The sequence below is a fragment of the Dermacentor andersoni genome, chromosome 1 (assembly GCF_023375885.2).
Source record: "Dermacentor andersoni chromosome 1, qqDerAnde1_hic_scaffold, whole genome shotgun sequence".
Classification (NCBI taxonomy): Eukaryota; Metazoa; Arthropoda; class Arachnida; order Ixodida; family Ixodidae; genus Dermacentor; species Dermacentor andersoni.
In genome coordinates this window covers 412,492,527-412,515,231 of record NC_092814.1, presented here as the reverse complement: position 1 = coordinate 412,515,231, position 22,705 = coordinate 412,492,527, and the positions used below count along the sequence as shown (strand labels likewise).

The window sequence follows — 22,705 nt, the reverse complement described above, 5'->3', positions numbered from 1 at the left end:
ACAGAAGCAAGAATCGGGAGCAGACAGGTCATGAATTACGTAAATTTGAGCTATTCTAGATATTTTTTGTGAACGCTGAGGTGCTTCAATTATTATTGATGATTTTAGAAGAACGCACTTTTTCCCGTTTCTCTCACGCACTAGCAAGTAATGTAGCACCAGCAAGCATAATTATATTGACACGGATACTTTTATCTGTATCTAGTGACCGTATTTCACCGGCTAACAAATGGTAAGCGTTATCGTTCGGCGCAGGACGTATCGGAAGTTTCACGAATGTTATCAATGATTCTGTCGGTACGTTGTCGGCGAATCTCGTATAATCTGATTGCATACGCGACACGAATGGTTTAGTATTTTCTGGAAGGCACCAGCGACTGAAACTTTCGACGACTGATGACTTCACCGGCAGATTTTGGACGACCGCCAACTTTTCTCATCGCTGTCGTTGCAATTGTGATTCTTAAGCTGATTACACGTTCGCCTAATAGAGAGTTAAATTTGTTGCTCTTAGTTCTGACTCTGCATCATGTTTCACCGTCACTATAGTGACGTTGAAATCTGCATTAGAAATATTGCTACGTAGTGTACTACGTGACAATATTTCTAACACAGATTTTTCAATGATACTTAGCACGCCTAATTCTTACATAGTTGGCTGTACAATGAGCTACAAAATTGAAATCGCGCAACAGCTTTTGATATGATATGGCATGCTCGTGAAGGTGTTTGCATATCGATCTTGTAGACAGACGACGCGCGAGCGCTGATGTCGATATTTTGTGCACTACTGTTACTTCAAAGGTAAAAAGAAACTGTTGCGGCAGGCGGACATTCATTACTCAAGCGCGTTTTTTTTATGTCTGAAAGAGCATACAGATTGCTAACTCATTGTTTCAAGCTTAGTTTACAGCAGGCTGGTTTAGGCCGGACTAAGACGGTTGAAGACAAAATGGTCCAGCAACAATGCGCCGTGGAGCGAGCGGCCCAGTGGTTGCGTGCCCTCCAACCGCGGCGAAGCGACGCGTTCGCGCATGGGAGCGTCGCATGCCGAGGCATGCCAGTGGTTGCGCCATTAGACGTTGATTAATTTCCACTGAAGGTTGAATCGGCTTTCGATTACTTGAACATTTTTTTTTATCACAGATTGCATAAAAGCAGTGAAAGAGCACTCTATCGTTCTAAACTTTTTCAAACGGGTCGCTATAGCGAATCCACCTAATTTTGGCTACTCCTTGTCACCATTCCTCAAGTCTAAAGGATATCCCACAATGTTTGTGCTTGTTTTTAGCATGGTGAGCCCATAACACGTAATGTAGCAACCACGTACCAAATGCACTGTACCCGCAATCTGAAAAGCCAGAGTTCCGGAAAAGTGCTAGGCAGTTTACGCCAGCCTCCCCTCTAAGAGAGTAAAAGAGCAGTTTTCATTGGTTGGTAGAAGGTAGTTCTGAAAGGCACTAAGAATTTCAGCGAAAATAAGGAAGTTGGTTATTGGTTATAGAATGTTTGCTATTTGCCATATGTTTTCACATCACGCCATTATTAGTTGAAATCTTCCCATAAAACACTTGCGCAAACCACACCAAGTGAGATCTGTGCTGGCCCTCTCCCGGAGAACAAACACGTCTATGGCAACGCATCTGATCGGAATAGTGGCAAACGAACGCTGTTGAATGAAGGTGTGAGGTGCATTGCCTGATTGTTATCTGACGGTCCGTACCAACAATTGCTGAACATTTTACCTACGAAGAGTAATCACGCCTCTCTCGTTGCATTGAGTTCACCCCGAGCGAAAAAGGCATCTGTTCGCGCGGGGTGTCCCCCTCCTCCCCGCTGCCTTTTCCCTCTTGCAGCCAGTGTCGTCCGGCATGTTCTTCCTAATTCGCATGTGCAGATAGGCGGAGTATTGAACTTGGGGTCGTTCACGGCTATTTGTTGTACGTCGCGATATATAATGCCGATCAGAAAACAAAAAAGGTTATAACGATAGACTACGAGAAGCGCAGCATTATGCTACTAATAAGACGGAGGTCTGATTGTTGGCTAGTTGTTGTCAGCGATGTACACGGTTCTTGCTCGATCTTGTGGCATCATTTTCGGCGATCTGTTAATGAACGCGTTCTTAGCTTGACCATGCACTTTCTTGTCACCAGCGTCAGAGCTTGTTAGGAACAACATATCGGTCTGGAACTGCTTCAAGTTGCAAATCCAGCGCTGACGAACAGGATGCGTCGGCGGCACTACAACAGGTTTGGCTACTTAGCTTTAAAAAAAGTGTCACATGAACTTTAGGGGGAGCCTCAGCAATGTTATTGCTTTTTTAGCTATTTATTCGAGAATCCTGCCTGTTGTGAAAAAAAATTCACCGACGATCACGATACTCCCTAATGCAAAATCTGAGCGCAGCTCTACACGCATTTTCCTTTCGCGATAGAGTGGCTGGCGCGGACAATCTTGCGCGGCACGCAGAGCGCCTCGCTTGGCCGCGAGTGCGCACCGCCCACAGACTCATGCGACGCTTTGTTTCCGTGTGTCGGTGGAGGCGCTCGCCGCATGCCTTGTCGATGGCGTCATCGCCGAGAATTGCAGTTTCGCCCGAGCAGCACTGAGGCGCAGCTGGGGCAGTGATCTTTGCAGTGAGTACTGCTTCGTGCGCATCGGTTCCAGTAAGCATTCGCAGATGCGCTCCAACGAGTCTCAAGAAGAAACCTTTTTTTTCCGCTGTCGTTGAAGACGCATCTCTTTCTCCTCTTTCCTACTTATACTTTCGCTGATTGCCATTGCGGGCACTGTTTTTATTATTTCTTCTTGCCGCTGGTTTATGTATGGATAAGCAGCAGAGCACGGGATAAGCCCATCATTTTAACAAGCGCCCAAGAAAGCCAGGCGTAGTGTTCTGTGCGGTGTCATCGATTCCCGTTTACTGCAGCGCTTTCTGTCCGCTACTTACTTTAGCATGTGCACAACTTACCTATTCTGTTATTTAATAAAAAGTTTACTTTAAATAAACACATTTATTGAACAAATTAAAAATAAATTTATTTACTTTCCATTTCAAAACTTTTTTCTACAAGTTACACACGGAAACTTGTAAGTTAAAATCTAGCAACATGAACAAAAAGGTATTTGGTCTCTGCTGTAAACTGCTGTCCTTGCAATGCTCCAGAAACTGTAGAGTCCCAAACAACACCAAATGTCTTAAGGACATCCCAAGCAAGTACTAAAGTCCCAAATGCGAAAACGGAACTCACATCGATGTCCCATGGACTTCAGCGAACGGATGGCATATATAAATATATGTACTCACATCAATATATATCGTCACGTTGTCAAAGTTGTCTTTGTGAAATGACGCACATTTCTCGCGATCATTGTTTAAACCGAACATTTTATGTGTACACGTACGTGCCCTCATTCGCGCTCAAATTAAACTTGCGTAACCCTGCATACATTGCATGCATTGTGGAGGCGAGAGCACAAGATGTCACTTATTTGCAATAATTTGGCATATAAACTTTCCTGCCGTTCGGGCGTTAATTAATGAGCAAGCGCAATACGTTCAGCAATATCGCGCGATAGGCTATTTATTTATTTATTTTATTTATTTATTTAATCATTTATTTATTTATTTATTTATTTATTTATTACAGAACCCACAGCGCCAGTGTGGCATTACAGTGGGGGGGGGGGGGGGTACCAATCATTTCATAATAAATGCAAAGTAATTTACGGCACAACATATACATTCTGAGAAATACGACTTCAGTGAATAACAGAATATGTTATATTAATGAAGAAAATGAAAGATACATCGTTAGCATTGGTCCTGAGAGCACAACTTCATTCATCAAAAGAACATGTTATAACAAGGAAGAAAGGAATGCATCATTAGACAGAATTGTTACAGAATCCTGCGGTAACCTGTTCCAGTTCGAAATCGTCCTGGGGAAAAAGACATTCTTAGCAATTCGGTTTTGCATTTTATTTCTCTTACCTTATTCACGTGATCTAGAGGTGAAGATACATAATCGGGCTTAAGTATGAACTTATCGCGTTCAATACCAGTTCTAGAATGAAATATGTCATGAAAGAACTTTAACCTGAGTGATTTTCTTCGTTCCTCTAATAGTTCCCAGCCAAGATTCTCTTTCGCGCGTGATACGCTGAAATGCCTAGAGTAATTACGGAACACAAAACGGGCCGCTAAATCTTGCACTCGTTCGAACTTTTGCATATCAACCTTTAGCCAAGGGTCCCATACAGTGCAAGCATAATCGAGGACAGATCTAACATTCGTAATATACAGGAGTTGCTTAGTTTCCGAAGGAAAATGTTCTGCATTTCGTCGCAAGAAACCTAGAACCCTACACGCATTGGCTGAAACGTATTCAATATGTCGGTGCCATGACAGATTGGAGGTAAAAAAAACACCAAGATATTTGAACTCGGATACAGATGACAGCTGTTGAGTGCTTATTTTGTATTTAAATTGATGAGGAGTACGTTTTCTTGTAAAAGACAGGTGAACAGTTTTCTGCAAATTTATACGCATGCTCCAACTTTTGCTCCAATCCGTAACCTTGTTCAGATCCTCTTGCAAGGCAAGACAATCATTTTCATTATGAATAACTCTATATAACACACAATTATCTGCGAATAAACGTACTGGAGATGAAATATCAACACATATGTCATTCATGTAAATTATATGTAGGAGAGGGCCCAGGACGGATCCCTGTGGTACTCCTGATGTTACCTCAATGTCATCCGAGTGTTGGCTGTTTAAAACTACTTCTTGGTGCCTTAAGCTTAAATATTCCGTAATCCAAGCAATAACCGATGTATTTATATGATACCATGATAACTTCTCTACTAATAAATCGTGGGGAACAACATCAAAAGCTTTCTCAACATCGAGAAAAACCGAATCAATAGAGCAGCCGTTATGTAATGCCCTTGCTATATTATGAGTTCTGTTAGCTGGGTAACGCAGAAAACACCCGTACGAAATACGTGTCGCCGAGGACTTAGAAGTGAGTATCTGTTTAAGTGAGCAAAAAGTGTTTAGTAAAAAGTATATGTTCAAACACTTTGCAAACAATACATGTCAAAGAAATGGGTCGATAATTGAATACACTGTTACGGGGTCCAGACTTGTGCACAGGGACAACATTTGCAGATTTCCAATCATCAGGTAAGGCACTTTCTTGTAATGATTTATCAAAAATAACGCGAAGATATTTTGAGACAGAGTGAGCACACGATGATAGTAATGCAACAGGTAAGCCATCAGGACCGCAAGCCTTACCAATGTCCAGCTGCTTTAGTATCAGTTCAATTCCCCTGTGATCAATTAAAATGTCTTCCAATCGTTCACCACCCATTTTGCCAAAATTCGTATTCATTTTGCTGCTGTTTCCACGTGCAGAGAACACCGAAGCAAAGAATGAGTTGAAGCATATTGCTTTGGACAGATTTTCGTGAACAACGATGCGAGCATCGTCTAAGGGGGGAATTGATAAGTCGTCCTTTCTATTCATTTTGATAAGCTTCCAGAATACTTTGAGCGACTCATCGTATACATACTTCGTCTTGTTTAAGTATAGTGTGTCGTACTTTAGGTTTACCTTATCGCCTTCTGTTCGGTGCTCCTTCGGGTACTCCCACAGCTGTTTCCTTTTTTTCCGCACACCTTCCGAAAAGTCTTCCGATATGCTCATTTCTGTTGCCTTCAACTTTTTTGCATTTGCCAGTACAGCCTGCTTGTCTTTGAACGTGGTAAATTTGACGATTATTGGTCGGTTTTTTCCGGACTGGTACCTTCCAAGGCGGTGGGCTCTTTCAATTTTTACAGCGTCACATTCGAATGTAAACCGACAGATTTCCAAAACGTGTTTTTCAAAAACTTGATGCTTTTCATGCTCTTCGTTGTCTTGGACCCCATAGAAAAGCAAGTTGTTCCTTCTGCTCCGGTTCTCAAGATCGTCTACCTGGTTAACCAGGGATTCCAGCTTAGCTTCTTGCAATTCGCTAACTTCTTTGCACTCCCTGACAGTATTCTGCAGTTCCTCTAGCTTAGTTATTTGCGATTCGAGTTTAGTCATGCGCGCGGTAAGGTCACACATTGCCTTTTTATTATCAGCGTGATACTGTTCAATAGCGTTTAGCTTACTCTTTATCTCTTTCTGTCCATTCAAAAGCTGCTTTAGTATGTCGTCTCCGGGACCCGGGTTTCTTTCAACGTCGCCGCATAATAGCAATAACAAAAGATAAAATGCGCACCGCCGTAAAACAAAGAAACTGTGACGCCTACGGAAAAGTTTTCTTTGCGCATTCGAGTTTGAACTGACACTTGCAAAAAGTACAGGGGGTGAAACCGGCAGCGCAAGAACGGGATGAGTGCAACATACATCATCGTAAGTAACCTGCACGACGAACAAGAAGTTCGTGAGCGACGCAGTCATTGCCGCGCCGGTTCCACGCCCCGAAGGCGATCTGAAGATCAGCTGCTTACATAGGCAGTAGTCGTCCTCGATGTTGGACCATGGTTGTCTAACTGGCAGCTGACCAAAAGAGGCGACGGTGCAGAATTCCTCGCCGGTGAACTCTCCGCTGCTTTCGTCGATCCCTTCACAGCGCCAAGAATGGCACCATGAATCGATGTCCGGTGACGCAGATTCCTTTATGCCGGCTAGTTGTGTCTAGATGGGGCATTGCCCCGAAAATTGTCCGGTTAGCAGCTGCACGAACGTTGGTTCTTTATTCCCACATTTAGTTATGCCTCAATATTGCGCGCTAAACTGGTTCAACGTACTTACACGCTCCGATGGCGCATGAAAAAGTCCAGCGTACACAAACATTATTGGGGATTCAAACCGCCCGCGTGACAGACTTGCATGCATGCTTTCAAGTTCTCGGAGAAGCAGCGAGCAGTTCCGCTTTCAGTTCTTTGAACCTATCTTTTATTAAGTAACTAATTCTAAACAGCCAGGAAAAACAGTAAAAGAAAATCTTTATTATTAGTATTTAAAGTAACTAATAGCTTCTTTCTACTTTTGATTTTACTATATGTTCATCATGTACGGCAAGGCAGCTATGGCTTCTTTGTTCCATGGTTTCGTAACTTCTTCCTTATGGTGGGCTATGTTAGGTCCATGGTTTCGCGGTTTCGCACGTTCTCTCAGATGTGCTTCCAAAGCTGGGCTCGTGAAGCCAGTCTCTGTAAGTGTTCGAAGGTAAGTGTTGTCGTTTTCTGTTTTTGATCAGTCTGGCCTGCGGACATACGTGTGAAGGCCTTCTTTTTCACCTTCTTCAGGTCTTACGCTTGGCGGAAAGCGCACCGTAGAAAGCGAATACGAAAGTAAGTTATGGTTGCATTTTTCATTACTCCACGTCTGTTGTGTTGGTCTGCTGCTTTTAAAGTTCAGTCGAGTGCTACACTCTCAATGCCACTCGCGTAAAAAATACGCACACGTCGATTTAGTGGCTATTTAGAATCTGAACAACGAGGAAAACAAGTGTACGCTATATTCGAGTCAACACAGCTTCCATGTCGAGAGCCACTGCCTACCGTCACATGAGCCACGCCGACGCGCGCGCAATATCGGAAGCTGCTGGTGAACAGGTGGGAGTCTTCCGGGTGTCGCGTCCACCTCCTCTTGGCCCCGAACCAGCCCAGAACCTTTCGCTCGGCCGAGTGGCGGCATTTGTGGCGGTGCACAGGAATTTTGCGGTGTGGAAAAGACTGGTGACAGCATTCATAGCGATCACAGCTTTCCCGTGAAACCCGACAACGTGCTTGACAGGCACCGCAGAAGCCTTACACAGCAGGCCACGGTAACGGATTCTAACCCGCCGTGGCTATGGCTATGGTGTTAGGCTGCGGCGCACGAGGTCGCGGGATCGAATCCCGGCCACGGCGGCCGCATTTCGACGGGGGCGAAATGCGAAAACACCCGTGTACTTAGATTTAGGTGCATGTTAAAGAACACCAGGTGGTCGAAATTTCCGGAGTCCTCCACTACGGCGTGCCTTATAATCAGAAAGTGGTTTTGGCACGTAAAACTCCATAACTTAATTTTTTAACGGATTCTAGCACAAGCACATTGGTGAAAGAGATGGAAATTGCATCATTGAAAGAAGACATGCGACAGAGCTTAGAATCGAGTGTACCTTACATTGTCGTTACAAATCTTTTAATGGTTATTCGCTTGTTTTCTTCCTTGCGTGAGCTACCAAACAATGTGCTGTAGTTACAAGACAGAAATTGATACTAATGCTACTTACGACACTAAGTCTTATTCATGACATGCTGTAGAATTTTACGCTAACTGTTTGGGACAATTTTAAGGATAATGAGTAAAACTAGAAGCCAGTTAGCACTTCTCTATAACCAATACAGCATTTAGGTTGCAAAATTTCAATGCTAGCTGGATCCAAGTTTACCTTAATAGCTGTATTTTTTTCTTGTTTCTATTTAACCAAACAAGCACATGGCTTTAGCGTACACTTGTTTTCGCCGTTGTTCAGATGCAACCAAACAGACTCAACCAAACAAAACACGACATGCGTACTACAGTACCTCCCAAGCTGGAATGCGGCAATAAGCTTCCGCTGGTTTGGTATGAAGGGGGAAAAAAATATCTGAGCTGCATCTGTGCAAGCTAATGTGTGGTGAGTTAGCAAATTTCATATCAGTGAGTTATTTTCAAATCTAGTGTCAAGGGAGTATACTTACTATACCTAGGCTGCTTTGGCAGAATGGACCGCTTATTGCCTAGCTAGATGGATTTGCCGCGGCACAATATACAGAATGCAGGATGTTGTAACAGCTGATGCCTTATACACCTATTATTCACACTTTTCTGAGTTTAGTGCTGATATTTAGTTTTGTCTTTTTAGTAGAGCACGATACTGGTCCAAGTTTCGCGTGGTGTGTAAAACTTACAACACGGACAATTTTGCTTATCATGCAGGCACATATAGTAATGACGTCCGATACCCAGATGCCACCCTAAGGGTTGTCGAGAGGGCCGCCGTGACGTGGTTCCACTATGCTGCCGAGCGGCTTGCTGCGCAACAAACAGTTTTATTTTCACTGTCGAATATGATGATGCTGAAAGTCAGTTCCCTTGTTGCAGATTTTCTGCATTGCCTGTATGGACTTTTTTTTTCTCACCAGTGTTTCGCTTCCTTTGCTTTGATTTTAATTTTAGTGTTTGCCACAATCAGCGCCATCATTTTTTTATGTGTTGTTTCCTGTGCCTAACTGAAATGTTTATTTCCTGAAACTTATTTTTTTTTACTGGTGCACACAGCCGGCACTGTCTGCTTCACTCTCTTCTAGTAGTGCGGAATTAAGATTAAAGAGAGCAGAATTAAGAATATTAACTCCATCATTGGTGCAATTTGGAACACTATTGTACAATGTTTAAAAAGTTGCACAGCAATATACACCACACCACCTTATAAAGTGAATACAACTTTGAATTACTAGATGAGTCAAGCAGGCTGTGCACACCAGCAAGAAAATTAGGTTCCAGGAAATCAAGATTTCTATTAGGCACAGGAAACAAGACAGCAAAAAATTATTTTAAACGTTGTGTTATTAGTTCTTGTGAAGAGAATATGCCATAATTATATATATGTCTTCATCTTCTATATGGGAAGTGTGCAATAAACATTACATTTTCTTCCAAAGTTTAACTGTCGTGAACTATTGCCTAACTTATAGTGCAGTGTTCAACATGAAAGTAGTGTCATACGTTTACATCAAAAAACCAAAAATTACTGAGAATCGTTTACATTATTTTGTCCAATCTGTTTTATCTAAGCATTTCTAAACGTTAGTCGTATTCAGAAAACTCCGACATGCGCTGCACTTGTCCCATCGCTTTTTTATTATTCAATTATATTCTAGATCTGCTACAAGATGATGGACTTCAGTGCTTTTGTCATTTGTTCCTTTACCTGTTCCTCGTGCTGAAAGCATCTTGAAGCTCTTCTTTCAGGCTTGGTATTAAAACACGGAGGGCAACATCCATTCTTGTCCCATTTTACGATGGGAACCGCTACACAGTCAAGTGTTGTGTAGCTAGATGTATGTGCTTCTGTCCTTGCAGCTCTGTTTCTAGTGCTTTCAAGATTTGTAAAAAGCAGGAAAACAAGTGAATTACATCTGTACAAATTTCAAAAAGACAATCCCTTGTATTTATGGGTATGTGCCCTTTAAAGGCTGCATGCGATGGTAATTTCTAGGAACAGTGGAATATGTAACATCCAAATATGATCCCAGTATTTCCTGGAGAGGACATTTAATGCAGATCTCGTGGATGTCGCTTTTTGTCTCATTTGGGAGGGTTTGGAGATTGGTAAGGGTCATCCGTGGAACATACCACACCTCCTAAGCAGGACCTCCCAAGGACATCAAAAGGACGTCAGCGTCTTTTCTAGGGTGTTATTTTATCAGCTGTAAAGATACGATATTGTCTTGAGGCGCGTTATAAAGGACTTGGAAGAAAAACTTGGGCTTCAGCCTTACGGGTTTAGATATCTGATAGCGCGAAAGGAAAATGATTTGTGATTTGATATTTTTTCCTGATTGGACTACACAGTTTATGCAAGACATGAATGTGCGACCACAATGATGAACTTATCCTTTCCTCGACAGTACAAAATGAATGTGACTGATGACCTAAAAGAGACGTGACCAGAGTTTCAACAGGAGTGGTACCTTCTACTAAGTTTCTGTGGTTGTCTGCCATTTAGGGACAAAAATTCCAGTTTTGTACATCTTTTGTTAATCATTCCAATCGTGCTTTTGGGTCTTTCTAAGGCCATTCATGTGTCATCAATTGCCTGTTGTCTGGACAATGCTCGAACACGACCTTACACTAGCTGTACTAGATGCCATGTGTGAAAACTAAAAACAGTGGTTGAGAGGTGAAACCTTAGGCTCGCAATCAGTGGATTCCAAGTTGGAATACTGGGAGGGCACCATGAGTCTCTTTGTTTATAAGTTCTCGCAATGCATTGCGAGACTTCAGTGACAGACATATCAAAACCACTAGGGGAGCGAGCCTGAAAAGCTATCCCTATATAAGGCTGATTTTGCTGCAAGTAATCTTGTCAGCAAGGAAACCCAATGTATATAGCGCAGCCAGGACACGACTGAATGTACATAGTGGATCCAGATCGATTACATAATGGGGCGTTTGTGTGCCGCTGCGCAGAGGGCCGTGCACCACGGAGGATTGCCTGTCCTCTGTGCGTCCCTGCATTTAGACAAAGAGGCGCCTTGCTTTGCAACACCCCTCCACCGCGGCCGCGTTTGTCGTTTGGAATGCAAGGAATGACCACCCGGCGTCTCGCATCCTTTCATGTTGTTCCTCCCTGCCTGCTTAGCCCTCGCGTTCTGTTTACGATAATTTAAATGAGGCTCCCCGTCAACAACAGTTACCAGATGCAGCTGTCGCGTCATCTGATAGAAGCCAGTCAGCGAAATTTCTTCAGGAATGATGTTTTCAGCCCGCTTAAGTTTACTTTTATTTTTGCAAGATTGCATATACGTATCTGCAAGCACTTCAGAAGCTCCTCGCTGTGCGTGCACCATTTTCACATGTCTGTGTGACAAATCGACGCTGGCATATAGCTGGCGCTTGCTCTTGAAGGCACAAACTACTGCGCCTGTTTCCGAAAGTACGCAACATTTAGCGTCCAAACCATTGCATGCAATTATTGGCTAGTTAATTACATAGTTTCGAGAGCTGTTCACCTGTTTCGCCTGTTCGTGAGTTGCTAAACAGGAATAACACATTTTTTTCGTGCTTTCCTAAACGACTGTACTATCGTGAGCAATACGAGCGAGAAGACGCAACCGCGTGGCAAATAGCCTCGAAACCGAATTGGAGCGATACGTAGATGGCGCTGTCAAAAACAGAGGGGAAAGCGGGACGCTCTTCCACCAACTGTTGGCACTCGCACCGTGTCGGCGTTTGTCGAAAACGGCAGCTTACGCCATTCACTGGCCGTCGATAGCTGATAAGAGGGTTAAGCGCGCAGTAACTTACAGCGAGTTATTCTTCCTTTTTCTCAGTCATGCTTTTGTTTTCGACCGCGCCACTCTGAGGTGCCCGTCCCTGCGCTTAGCGTGTTTCCCGGTATGCGGAGCCGACATTCTGGCGCGCATCGTGTCGCGCGTTCCGCACAGACATCTCGGGGAAGTAAATCTCGAATGTTTATGAAACAGTGCCGCTATTGGCCACGCTTCGGTGCATAACGTTCTCAGTAACCGCAATTTCAAACTGCTTTATCAATGTGCGCTGGCGATTCCAAGTTCCGCACGTTGTATAAAGAGGCGCATGGTGAGAGTGCCAACACTTACTATAACAGCATCCTCCTTTCAACTTTGTTTCGACGGCGGCCACCACATATCGCCCAGGGTTCTATGCTATCTGACACGCGATCCCGTGTTCCCGTTCATATTACTCACAATAGTACGTTACTACGGGCGAAAGATAAAAAAAGTCTACACGATTGACAAGAACATGTCCAGGATTCAGGAGAGTAAAGCTGCCAATTGCTTTATGTACACATATGAAATTTTATAATGTTAGCGACCTGCGCAATCTTTATTTTCTTTTAACCGATATTGTCCAAGCAGCAATAACAGGAAGGCAATCGGTGTCGCTGCCCGATGCTGGCATGCTCATTTTCAGCTATAACCCGAATATCGTTCAGTAATGCGAGCCGGTATCTATTTAATGCGTTTATACAGAGTGAAACGGTAACATGCTCAATATATTTCGGACATATGAACTTTGGTGTTGTCGCGCCATGTCAGTTAAACGCTGTAATGCAGTCAATCAATCAGTAAACACCAGGTAACGGTATGCCGCAAGTACGCCAGAAAATTGTTCAATGCGGTGTTGAATGCTTGGAGAAAATTGTCTCCTTACGAGTTCGCCCATACTTTCACTCGCCTACCCGAGAGTCGTCCGCTGATAAGTGGTCCTTGGAAGAATTGGGGAAATTTGTTACACTTCCTGCTATGAAGCGAAAGCAAACTTGGAAGGCTGCAAACTTCTCTTACGGGGTCTTTCACTAGGCCCCTTTGGAAATTTTGATTGCACAGCGGAAGCCGTAAAGTCCCGCGAAAATAGGAAGCGTTCCACCGAAAGTATTAAATTAAAGGGAATGTTTGGAAGGCGATTCAAGCTTGAGTTGAAGTCGGTGAAAGAGAAAGCTTTCCTGGGCGAGTGTGCGGTGAGATGGAGGCGCAGTCTCTCACTCGCGTGAGGGGAGCGTCGGAGTCTGTCTCACGGGACTATGCTGGGCCCGCAGTATGAGACTGCACTATCGTCGTGATCAGCCTACTATTACAGACCGCATTTTGGCGTATGAGAGCGCGTTAATCAATTTTAAATAATTTTCGCTGTTTTGCATGCCAAAACTACGACATGCTTATGGGGCGCGCCGTTGTGTAGGTTGGGGGATGGGGGGGAGAAGCGCCAATGACGCAATGGTTACAGTGTCGGACTTGTGTGCTAGAGATTCTCTGTTCGAATCCCGCCTCTGGACAATTTACTTACCCCCCACCGAGGCGCAGTGACCTCGGCGTTGCGCTGCTAATCCCGAGGCCACGGAATCAAATCCCGGCCGCATTTCGATGGGGCGAAATGCGAAACCGCCCATTGGGTGCACGTTAAATGCGAATGCATTCAGTGCACTGAGAACCCACGATCCGGACTTCTCCTCTACGGTGTGGCTCATAATTATGTCGTGGTTTTGGCACGTCAAAACTACATAATTTTAGTTTATATATGTCAAAAATCAGTTCCGCCATAAAGGCGGCACGAGGAATGCGACAGCAACATGTTAGCAAGTACACGAAGTGTAACGCTCGTAGCTGTAGTGACAGCATGAATTGTCCGCTACACGCAAGCCAAGTAAACACGCGTGGTGTGGCGACGCATGAGCAGAGATATGATCGCGAGCAGCATCGGTTACCCCTGCAGGATCGTTCTCGCCTCGTGTCGACCTCGCATTTTCGTGCTGCCGCATGCTCACGGTGGGCACCGTGCGTGCCTCTGCTTCGCGACGGGTTTTCTCTCGCTTGGCCTCCTGCCACTTGTGGGCGGCATTGAGCCTGCGTCGCGCACTACGGCGTCCCTTCTCGGCGCAGTGTGTGCGCCACGCTTCCGAGCAAATGGCTCCTCGCTCTCACAGCACTCGAGGGTTTCTGCAGAAACCTCGCACTAGCAGCTACTATTCTAGCCGCCCTTACCATGGCTACCACGTGTGTGATAGCGGGATCTAGGTAGCTGTGTTACAATTTGTTCCAGCAAGCAAAGCTGTATCAACTGAGGGCTTAGAATACAGCTGCCCTTATGCACAAGTCTCTTCGGTTGGAACATGAACAGGCCGAGACATATTTCGCCAGGTTAAGTTCGAATCCTGACGCAAAGAGAAATCGTACATTAAATGTACGTAATGTTCGTCAGAAAACTCTCCAAAACTAAAGAAATCACTATTTTTATGCGTGATTGTAGACGACGGTTAAAATTCGCGGCGAATTTTACAATTACTCATATTGCTTTGAAATGTGCCAAGCTTGTAGGCGGGAAATTGTTGAATATATTTTATTCCGCATACCGAAGCATCCGTCCATGGCCTAATGGTAAGAGCATCGGGCGGCAAGGTAAGGGTTCTGCTGTTCGAAGCCTATTGTTGCGAAATTATGTATATGTATATATATATATATATATATATATATATATATATATATATGTACGTAGGTCATTCCATCTCAACTGTACTATGCCAGGCAGAAAAATGTCTACGAAGTTATTGCTTGGCCTGTTACTGCGAATATTTTTTGTATAGTCGCCAGACTACTCTTTCGTGACTATTGTGGTTCATTACTTTTTGTTTTAATTTGCATAATATTTAGCCATGAGAAAAAGCCTACAATTGCCCCTTGTTTAATATTTTTTATTAAAGAACTAACACTTCTATGAGGAATATATTCACAATATGGGCTTGGTATCTGTGTACGCCAGGTGATAAAAATACTCTGATAAGAAATAGTACCTAAACTATCGCTTAATGTCATGGCAAAAATGAAAAAAAAAAAAACGTTCTCACTCAATTTGTGGCTTCATTTTCACAACGTAGCGTTCCAAGTAAAAATATGGCTTAGTCAGCATTGCATAGTACGCTTTGCTGCCTATCTATGTAGAAAGATTTAAAGGATAAAATTTTGTTTTAGGGGAGAAAAAAAATTTTGAACTGCACAATCACGAGGTTGCGCGTAGCATCTCTTCGTTTCGCCTTCACTGCACATCACGGCGGTCGGCGCTTCAGCCGGGCTCATTTTACGTGTTTCTTTTCTTTTCGAAGAGATGGTCTTCTTTGGCGACACCGGGTTGATTTGGGGTTCGGGGGGACTGAGTTTCTGGCCATTGTCATCTTGTAAAATTAGACGATTGCAGGCCTTCTCGTGCACGAGGGACAAGAGGCGTCCGAGTGACGCTCGGAACGAGAAAGACGCACACAGTTTGCGCAAAACTGTATGCGGAGAATTTACAACGCGTAATGACCGAATAAATCCACATGTGCCCGTTCACACACCATGCGCCTAATACCGGGAACGGTAGTGTGGCTCTACGAAAAATATGGGCCAATCCTGGCGAGATTGCTGTTTGAAATTTCGGGCATTATACGCGCTTACGATATGAAGACTTCTTCCAACCACACATTTAACGCTGCTTTGCAGAAATTCTTGGTATCCAGCGGGCCAGTGGCCTTTTTCGTTGTTTCAGGTTTAGCAGAACGCCACAAATCGTCTGTTTTTTGTGTAAAGCCATAGTTCTGGTTCCTGTTCAGGCGCGCTTTGTGTAAACTGGGCAATGTGGATTAAATTTATTTCACCGTATTTTGTGAGAATTACGCGTTGTAACTTCTCCGTATATAGTTCTACGCAAACTTTGTGCGTCTTTTTCGTTCCAAGCTTAACTCAGACGCCTATTTTCTTGTCCTACGTGCACTAGAAGGCCTGCAATCATCTAATTTTACAAGATGACATTTGCCAAAAACACAGTCCCCACGAACCCCAAATCAACCCGGTGTCGCCAAAGAAGACCATCTCTTCGAAAAGAAAAGGACGAAATACGTAAAATGAGCCAGGCTGAAACGCCGACCGACGTACTGTGCAGTGAAGGCGAAACAAAGATGCTACGCGCAACCTTGTGATTGTGCGTTTCAAAATACGTTTTCTCGCCTAAAACAAATTTTAATCCTTTACATCTTTCTACATAGATAGGCAGAACAGCATACTATACAATGCTTACTAAGCCATATTTTTACTTGGAACGCTACGTTGTGAAAACGAAGCCACAAATTGAGTCAGAACGCATTTTTTTTTTATTTTTGCCATGACATTAGGCGAAAGTTTAGGTTTTATTTCTTACCAGAGTATTTTTATCACCTAGTATACGTAGATACCAAGCCCATATTTTGAATGTACTCCTCATGGAAATGTTACTTTGTTATAAAAAATATTAAACAAGGGGCGATTGCCGGCTTTTCCTTCCGGCTGAAAATACTCAAATTAAAACAAAAAGTAATAAACGACAATAGTCATGACAGAGTACCGTCTGGCGATTATCAAAAATATCATTCGCAGTAACAGGCCAAAGCAACAACTTTACAGAAATTTTTATGCCTGGCATAGTTTCACTTGCGTGCGCAACCTTCTAAGCGTCCTCACGGCATTAGACAATTTTAAAAAATATCGATTGAATAATTACTACCCACATTGAGGTAAAACAGCATGATTTATTTCAGGAGGATCAAAGATGACAGAAAAAGCAAAGTACGCATTTGACATGGAAGGACCCATACACACACACACAAACACACACACACACACACACACACACACACACACACGCACACACACACACATATATATATATATATATATATATATATATATATATATATATAATACTTACAAATATTTGGAACCTCATGGCGGCGACCAGTATGACCTACTTCTTTAGGCCGCACATTCTCCGCGATTCACGGCGGCCGCATTTCGATGGGGGCGAAATGCGAAAACACCCGTGTACTTAGATTTAGGTGCACGTTAAAGATCCCCAGGTGGTCGAAATTTCCGGAGTCCTCCACTACGGCGTGCCTCATAATCAGAAAGTGGTTTTGGCACGTTAAGCCCCATAATTTAATTTTTTTTTCTCCGCGATTATCCCACGCAAAATGCTGGAAACATACACGATACGGAAAAGTGGTGAATAACCTCTCTAAAAAAGACAGTTTTTCAGATAGTTCATTTATGGCTGAGATGGACGCAAATTAAATGTTCCGAAGATGTGAGCGTCCCTCCACACAGCTGAGCGTCGCTCCCACTTCACGCAAGCGACGATCCCCTCCTGCCTTCCACCATTTAAGGCTCATTTACACCAGGCCACCACGACACCGATGTCGATCTGCCGACTGTCGGCGACAGCGTTTTTTCCTTCGCGTCGGTGCCTCTGTCGCACTGCGCCGACGCAGAGCTCTCCGCCGACCGTTGGCGGAGTGTGGGCGTCGGTACAGTGTGACAGAGGCGTCAACACGAACGCAAAAAACGCTGTCGCCGACAGTCGGCAGATCGACATCGGTGTCGTGCTGCCAGGTGTAAATGAGCCTTTACAGAAGCCAAAGTAGGCTTTCACGACACTGTCCTTCTTGTCCCGTGGCGCATTTCAGGTGATGGTTTGGCGCTCTAAACTTTTCCCGGGAATCTCCAAATTTTTTACTTGGTGCTGGGTACTTGCGCGACAGCTCTAAGTTCACGCCTCGGCTCGTGGGAAGGCTGTTTGCGAAGAAGGTCACGCGAGCTTTCGCGTACGAATGCTAAGCTGTTTTAGCGGCGGGAGCCATTGTAACGCTTTGCAGACATGATCATCACAGCGGCATGTACATGTGAACCGCGCTTGTTTGCGACGTCCAAACCTGGGCCGGTGTAATGAAAAATTCATTTTTCTCGATACTATTTGCCTCTTATCATGCAAAGACTCATCCCAGTGAGAACGTAAGCCAAATGCAGCTAGCACCATTGACGAAGCGCGAAAAAAAATTATTAAAATCGACAAAATGGCTGTTGGGAGGGTCCTTTGAAAGTACAGTAAAAGAGAAATAATTGTTCGCTAGCATTTCCCTGCTGCCCCCACAACGAAAGGTGCTCGCCGTACATGGCAGAGCCCTCAGTTTTCATAGGGCATCTAGTTGTGACAGGTAAACTGCTGTCACCGCGATCACAGGTGGACCGTGCACGACTCGCTCCGAAGCCCGGCAGTGGTCTTTGCCGCAGCGGGCTTGGAGAAGATTCCGCCGCCGGAGCTCGCCACGGGCGGGCGTCGAGTCTTTCCACCTCCGTCGGGTTGCGGGCATTTGCAGTCTAGCGGTCCAGCGAGGCAGCTCACGACCAGGTCCTTTACCACGACTAGAGGCCGCTCGATGAAGATGGACGCTCCAAGAGCCACGAAGAAGGAAAGGACGAGGGTGCCCATGGCGTTGTAGAACTGCGCAACATAAGAACGGGAACGCCGGTAAGTGTGACTCCGTGTTAAATATCGCCGCACGGGATGCATAAACACACTATGGTGTAAGAGTGGGAGATAGGGAAGGTAGACGGGAAAGTTTGGGAGGGAAAAAGATAAATGAGTGAAAAGACAAAAAGAAGAGAGAGAGAAACCATTCGCTACCTGCACATTCGGTGTTCCACATTCTGTCTACAACATTTTGCCCGAAAAGCGAAGCATTGATTGCGACAGGAAATTAGTAGACTGCTATACGAAGTAAGAATAGTAGTTTTATGGGTTGTATAAACTTGTAGACATTTCCTTACTAACTCAATTAAGAGGCATGTCCTAACGCGGCCAAGCAAACATGAACACACCTCTCTGGATAACCGCGGAAATTCGCTGACATAGCACAGCAGTGAGGTAGCGCGCCAGCAACAGACCTCCGTGAGAGCTTCAACGGTTGCACAAACGCGAGCCTCTAAGCCTAGACTTAAATCCGAATCTCGGCTTATCCTAAGCTAAACTAAGACTGGACTTTCAGGCCGCAGTACTGCGCTTGCAAGAACCGACAAGAATGAATTACAGTCCAGACTTAATGAAGACGGTAGGTACTTTTAGTACCTAGGCGCTAAGTTTAGCCGCCGACAGGGAATGAGATTGGGAACGGGCCGAACTCAGTCGCGATGTCCATATCGCTTGGAACTGCCCAATCGGTGGTCGTCGCCTGATGTAAACATCCGGCAAGATAACGCGGTTTCCGTAACCGCTTTCCCGCGAGCGAAACCAGAAGCATGGACAGCGAGCTTGCAACTAAGCGTATCAGAAGTCAACACTGGACGGAAGATGAGAAATTGGATTTGAGTCACCTGATAGGCGAGCGGAGAACCCCATTGTTTAGTAAATTTAATTCCGCGGTGACAAGAAAGAAGCGCGAACTTGCATGGGCAGCTGTACCTGAAGTTCTCAATTCGAGACACAGGATCCGCCGAAAGGTACAAGAGTGCAAAAAACAATGGCAAAACTTGAAGCAGCAGTTGAAGACAGCGCTGCAGCGAGAGCGCCAGTACGAGCGTGAAACTGGTGAGCAATAAGTTTACGAACTCTTTTTCGTTGGAGTAAAATAGCCGTGCGTTCGGGAGGTTATCAGTCTTGTAAATATTGAACATCTCAGAACTATGGACGGTAATCATGAATAGACGCAATGTGTTTTTTTTATATGTTTAGCTACAGTAGAACACTCTCCTAACTACGTAGATCCATATGTTTAGCTACAGTAGAACACTCTCCTAACTACGTAGATCGATGTTCATTTATTTTATGGACAGATTCCTTGTAGCACGATCCTTTCGTCGTGCCCTTGTCGCTCGCGTCACACGAGAACATGACCCGCTAACGGCAAGAAAATGCGGCTTCGGCGCGTCGATCACCGCCACCGTAAGTATGCAGGATGCCTTCGCAAGGCGTGAGAAAGGGCAGTGTGTCAAGCTGTCGCGCGACGTGCGGCACGAGAACAAAAATAACACTCTAGAAACGCGATCCTACCAGCGAGAGATATGGTTCCTATTATTGCGTGTTACCTTTAGCTTTGCTCTTACATATTCAGATGCTTGATTTGCTTGCGGATAGGCCGAAATATATACATACGGTAACTTGTTTGTGTTCCACTGGCCGCGCTCTGTAAGCACACGTATAGCAACTTCTTGTATACTCGCACAGTGCTGTTCATACGAAACAGCACGTACACAATAAAGACACCTTTGCATTACACAGAGAAGGAAACATTTATTTTGCACAGGAGCAAGAGCATCAAGCAATCAGTGCTGAGCACGCCATTTAAAAGAAAGATTAAATAATGCTAACAAAACACAATGGCTGCACAAACAACATGCGACATCTCATTATTCCATGATAAATAGCAACATTTGCAATTTCGATACGGCAGGCACAAGAACATACAGATAAAACATGGTACACTGTGCATACTAATCACACAATCATCAACTGACTTTTCCTTGCACCGCTACAGCTGCATTAAAGTAATGAATTGTTGCAAAAGGTGCGTTAATGTGCGTGCTCTAACTAAATCCCACTAGTATTTCGTGATGCAAACAGATCTTATAGTCACTATGCACAGCGTTTCCTTGTACGCACAGGGGTGATGAATGTCTGGAATGTTTGAAGGTGCTGGCCGAAATGACCATGACATACTTGCCCTGCTGGAACCGTCAGAGATGTCATCGGGCCTGAAAATCCCTTGCTTCCGGGCCTATCAGGCGCCATAAACGTGAGCGAGTGAGTACTCAGCAGCAACGGACATGGTGCTTCCTTTGTAAGCCCTGTTGCACATGGAATTACAGCAATCACTATAGCAGTCTTCATGATTATGTTGCAAATACACCATCTAACGTCTTCTACATGACATTTTACAAAACTCCAGGAGGCAGATTCACAAGTACAGTCTGTGTAAAGTGGGCAGACTACTGCTTGTGTTGCTGGTTCAAACAAGATGTGATCCTGCCAGTCATATTGCCACGCCCAGTAGAGGTGGTGTCATCCTGGTGACAATGATGCCAGCAGATCCCTATAAAAAATATCGTATTAAATTATATCTGCCCCATATACATTCATACATGCCACCTCTACATTATTATGAGCCACGTATAGAACCATATTTTCTGTGTGTAGAACTAAATGTGCCTGGTATAGAACGACAGAACGCTGAGCTAGTTCGTAAGGATTCGTTATGAAAAGAAGAGGTGAAGCGTGCAGACAGGACACAGCAGTAGGGAAGTGGAAAACACGAACGCCCACTATCAACTGAAGGGAGCACTGAGGCGAAAAAAGAAAGAAGACACAAAACTCATCTGCGCAAGCTCAGGAATGGTATCACCACGTGTCAGTCGGGTACATGTGCCGATGTACGTGAGAGATAACTGTTAGGGCACTTATTCTCTTCCTTATGTAAAGTAATCGAAGGCTGACTCACGCACGCACTTCCACCATTATAGATATGCCATGCCTCTACCATAAGACGCGCATCTTCATTCATATGCCTGTACAATATCGCGAATTCATCTAACTCTGGCGTGCAGTTACAATCTTGGAAATGTACGGAAACATTAGAAGGCGATCTACCGGTTATAGACCTTTTATGTTCCATTAGCCTCTGATTGATACACCGTCCCGTTTGCCCTACTTAGAATTGGCCACAGCTAAGGGGAATTTCGTAAACCACACCCATACGACAGTCAGTAAAACTGTTGTTTTTACTGTGCTTCACTGGACAAATATCTGTTCTTTTTTTGCCTTTTACTTGCTCCTTTTTCCTCTGTGCGGCAGCGGATATCTTAGCTAGCTTATTGGGAGCAGTGAAAGCTACATTAACATCACATCTACTTGCAACTTTTTAAAACCTGTGCGACACTGAATGAACGTACGGAATAGCCACTACTCTTTCTTTTTGCTATTACTGCTTTCTGTAATCACGTCCGTTCCTCTCGAAACCGACTTCTTGAGGCGCTAAGCCACAGTTCGCACTGCTACACGAGAATAACTTGCTTCTAATAGGCGCCGGACCTGAGCATTAAAACTGGCGCTCATTTTGTGCATGCAGGATCTGGTGAGAAAAGACTTAAGGCACGACATGGCAATTCCGTTTTTTACTACTTTGTAATGCTTGGATTGAAAATTTAGCGGCTGCTTCGATGATCTTGGGGAGTACTGCCAACAAACGTGATTTTGTTCGAAGACCAAGGAAATGTCAAGAAACTGAATTACGTGTCGCTGAGGAAATTCCTTGGTAAACTTTAATTCTCCTCCATAATGTTTAAACTGCTCACTTACTGAGGTAGCAGTGGAAGCACAATAAGAACAATAAGAACAACGGTTTTACTGACTGTCGTAAGGGCGTGGTTTATAAAATTACCCTTAGCTGTGGCCAGTTGTACGTAGGCCAAACGGGCCGGTCTATCAATCAGAGGCTCATGGAACATGAAAGGTCGTTAACCGGTGGATCGCCTTCTAAACTTTCCCTACATTGCCAAGATTGTAATTGGACGCCAGAGTTAGATGAATGCGCGATATTGTACAGGCATGCGGATGAAGTTACGCATCTT

The 22,705-nt window shown here is 44.4% G+C and overlaps 1 protein-coding gene across 1 annotated transcript in view; it reads right to left on the bottom strand.

The window, feature by feature from the left end:
* Positions 1–17,602: 17,602 nt before the first annotated feature.
* Positions 17,603–22,705, bottom strand: part of LOC126518688 (O-acyltransferase like protein-like) — a 232,157-nt gene continuing 227,054 nt past the window's right edge. Inside the window, exon 16 of the mRNA XM_055064923.2 lies at positions 17,603–18,587. Within this exon, the coding sequence (XP_054920898.1) occupies positions 18,321–18,587 (267 nt within the window). The 3' untranslated portion in view covers positions 17,603–18,320. The remainder of the gene's footprint in view (positions 18,588–22,705) is intronic.